At 46.7% G+C, this 3,348-nt stretch overlaps 1 protein-coding gene and 1 non-coding gene across 2 annotated transcripts; both read right to left on the bottom strand.

The window, feature by feature from the left end:
* Positions 1 to 352: 352 nt before the first annotated feature.
* On the bottom strand, positions 353 to 425 carry TRNAR-CCU (transfer RNA arginine (anticodon CCU)). The gene has a single exon. It is a non-coding gene; the product is annotated as a tRNA-Arg (tRNA).
* A 1,475-nt stretch (positions 426 to 1,900) lies between these two features.
* On the bottom strand, positions 1,901 to 3,142 carry LOC109775721 (expansin-A31-like). The gene is made up of 2 exons (XM_020334429.2): positions 2,905 to 3,142; positions 1,901 to 2,792 (listed from the first exon to the last, which is right to left on the bottom strand). Exons 1-2 carry the CDS (start codon positions 3,038 to 3,040, stop codon positions 2,161 to 2,163), a joined length of 768 nt encoding a protein of 255 aa, XP_020190018.1. The 5' UTR covers positions 3,041 to 3,142; the 3' UTR covers positions 1,901 to 2,160.
* Between the last annotated feature and the right edge of the window lie 206 nt (positions 3,143 to 3,348).

Raw genomic sequence — 3,348 nt, 5'->3', positions numbered from 1 at the left:
TCTTCTCCCAAAAGATAAACTACTCATACAAATGCATCTTGATGTTTCGTGCAACGCACGGGCATCTTGCTAGTTATATATATATATATATATATGTGTGTGTGTGTGTGTGTGTGGAATATTTTTCTAAAGTTTCTGAACATCTAAATTCAACGTTGGAGCAACCAGGTCCCAAAATGCCGCTCTCCTAGGACATGTCACTATCCCCACAGTTTTTCTTCCATTCTTTGTTTTTTTGGGGCAAATTACACTTTTTGTATGGTACTCCAACGTGCTTTTCCCACCTAGAACAATTCATTAATTTGTACTAGAAAAGCTTTGGCAGAAAATAATTAGCTTAAATAAAACAAAACGCGCCAGGTAGGGGTCGAACCTACGGCCTTCCGCTTAGGAAACGGACGCTCTATCCACTGAGCTACAGGCGCTGATATGTTTCATTTTGAATTGGATGTGGACTAGATTCTTTCTTTCTTGCAAGTAGCAACTGCCTCCTACATACTAAGAGACTGATCTTCACTACTTCTAATCTTCTTAACATGTATGCCTCCACATCTTTAAAATGATTGTAGCCATTAGATTTGCTAGTTTGATCCACTAGCAGCCGTCCAATCAACACATGAGAATTCTCTAACATGCAACATGCATTAGTACATTCTATGTAGGTTTTAAATCACCTTGCATTAAATCAAGACATGCACTACAACCCACAACTTACTATTCCTAGTCATGCAACCATGCCACACCAGCATGCCATGCATGTAAGTTATAATTCATTTTTTCATTAGCTTATCTATCTCACGTTGTCAAATCATCTGTCCGTGCATGCGAGTAATCGATTAATTTTTTAGTTTTGTGTTCATATAGACACTGTATATGCGTTGAGTGCTCCGAGCATACCTATATAGTTGATCGTTCCGTTTATTTAAGTGCCACACTTTTCCTCTATTGCTAAATAACTATAACCCATCAGTTTGAAAGTAAAGAAATAACTATTACCCACTACCTATTTTTTCTAGCTGTACAACAATGCCACATCAACAATGCCACATCTAAGTTATTTCTTCGGTGCATACGTCTGCAACAGCCACCTCAGATGTTGCACAACCATCTCCATTGCCACCATGTCCTCCTTCACGGCATGTTTATCCACACCCTCTCCGCCGCGTTCCATTTCCTCCATCCTCAGCGTGCAACACATCCAAAGGGCATTAGTGTGAGGGCCGTACCAGCTCCCAGCTTGCCGCACTCCTGGTGTCCTTCTCTTCTTGGCCATAGGCGCCTGTGGCATTCGGCCGTGCAACCTGGCCTTCGGGGCCAACCAGTTCACCCTGCGCACCACTGACGATCGTCGCGGCATCGCCAACTTCTTCAACTGGTACAACTTCACCTTCACCGTCGCCATGATGCTCTCGGACGCCAGCATCACCTACCACCAGAGCAACCTTCCACTTATTGGTACTTTTTAATTACTACCTTCGCTTCAGGGTTATGTCAATACATTCTTTCTTCTCTTTTTTAAAGAAGGGGGGGGGGGGGGGGGGGGGGTGGTTGCAAGAGAGAAGAACTGTAGAAATGTAAAGACTCATTGATCAAATCTTTGAGGGGTGAGGAGGGAATTGTAATTGAATAAATCGGACTAAATGGAAAAGATGAGAAATTATATAAACCCACAGTGTAGCGTATAAGACTTTTTCAGTAATGAAGAATTTTTGTATTAAGATGTACTTCGTCAAGCCAAATTGAAGTCTGTTGGCAGTAGGTGTAATTTCCATCGTATATGTTTTGCTTCCTAAATTATACAGCTCTATTTGTTTACCCTATTAGCGGCATTGATAACTTATCATGAGAATTTTATATAGACAGATAAAACATAACTTAAATTTAAACATGGAAGCAAAACTTAAATGTGAAACGAGGAGAGAAAACGACGCAGCAAAGCGCGCACACGTCCACTCTTAGTATATATTGTTCCAGATAGAGGAGGCATAGAGGGAGTCGTGGATTACCGATTTTACAATTCAAATCTACATCCACTCGATGGGCAACGAACTGAACAATCAAAATGGGATAATGAGTATGTGTCTGGACAGTTCCATGCATGTTCGCTCTGAACGAAGCGAACTGATAATCGTAATACAAATTGTACAATGTTCATACTAGCTAGTAGTCGAACTGTTGCCAGGTGGAGAACGTCTGTCCGAACAACCACCATGCCGGCACGACGTCCTGGAAGACCTTGTACTGTCCACCGGAGGAGGTGATCGCGAAGCTGAGCGCTTGTCCTTTCAGCCCCGCTAGGCACTGCCAGTTAGCGCCCCAGTTCTGGGACATCGGAATCCATGCGGTGTTGGTCCCCTTCACCGACATGCTCTTGACTGACCCACTCCCGGCCATGTTGGTCACCAGCACGAGCTCAAAGTAGTTGAAGCCGTTGATAGTGAAGCGCAGGCCGCCCTGCCTCTGGCACGCGACCTGCTGGTAGAGGACGGGGACGATGCCGGCGCGGTAGATGGCGAGGTTTTCCCAGGCGGGCTGGGACATGTCGAAGTGGACGCGGGGAGGGTTGCACCAGCCACCGTTGTCGCTGGGGAGAGCCCAGTTGGGGGGACAGAAGTTGGTGGCGGAGACGGTGATGGACGTGCCGGGCTTGCACATGTTTGACTTGCTGGTGTCGCAGGTGATGAGGTAGCACTGCCCGCACGACAAGCCGTTGTTGAACAGCGCCGTGCTCAGCGCCGCGTTGTTGATCCCGTACCCCGCGTTGTACAGGTTCTCGTACCCACATGCGCCACCTGCACATTGCACATGCAAAACCGTACAGTCAGACATGCACACACGCATGATAAGTAATACTATTATTTGGCAAATTGATGGTGCCGGAGCAAGCTTGATTAGCTAGCTTACCCATTGTGTCAGAGCCGTCGGCGCCGCCGTAGAACGTGGCATGGGCCGGCAGCCAGTAGCCGGACTTGGCGGGCACGAAGGAGAAGGCGAGAACCACCGCGAACAGCTGCAGGAAGCGCATCCCAGCCACCATCATTCTGCTGAGAGTCCCAGAAAGAAACAGGGAGTGATCAGACGGTTGAGCTTCCCTCGCAGTTAGCTTGCTTGCTAGATGTTGTGGCGATCAAGTGGTTTTGGAGGTGAGGAATGATTGTGACAATGGTGGTGCTTAAATAGGGATCTAGCTAGCTAGCTTATGAATGAGGTGAGGAATGATGGAGAAGAATGATTGTCGTGTTAACGTATGAGATCACGGTTCCAACGGTCGTATAGGTGCACATGGCTGCAACCACCAAAGATTGACTTGCGCCTTCTAATCATCCAACGCAGGTCAGATCGACCGAG

The sequence above is a fragment of the Aegilops tauschii genome, chromosome 5 (assembly GCF_002575655.3).
Source record: "Aegilops tauschii subsp. strangulata cultivar AL8/78 chromosome 5, Aet v6.0, whole genome shotgun sequence".
In the NCBI taxonomy this organism is placed as follows: domain Eukaryota; kingdom Viridiplantae; phylum Streptophyta; class Magnoliopsida; order Poales; family Poaceae; genus Aegilops; species Aegilops tauschii.
Note: the sequence above shows the minus strand (reverse complement) of the source record. Positions and strands in the feature narration are given on the sequence as shown.

Excerpts from the sequence above, each read along its gene's own strand:
- LOC109775721 (XM_020334429.2), bottom strand. The coding sequence starts at position 3,040 with ATGATGGTGGCTGGGATGCGCTTCCTGCAGCTGTTCGCGGTGGTTCTC. Across the intron at positions 2,793-2,904 it reads CGACGGCTCTGACACAATGG|GTGGCGCATGTGGGTACGAG; the intron begins GTAAGCTAGCTA and ends TGCAATGTGCAG.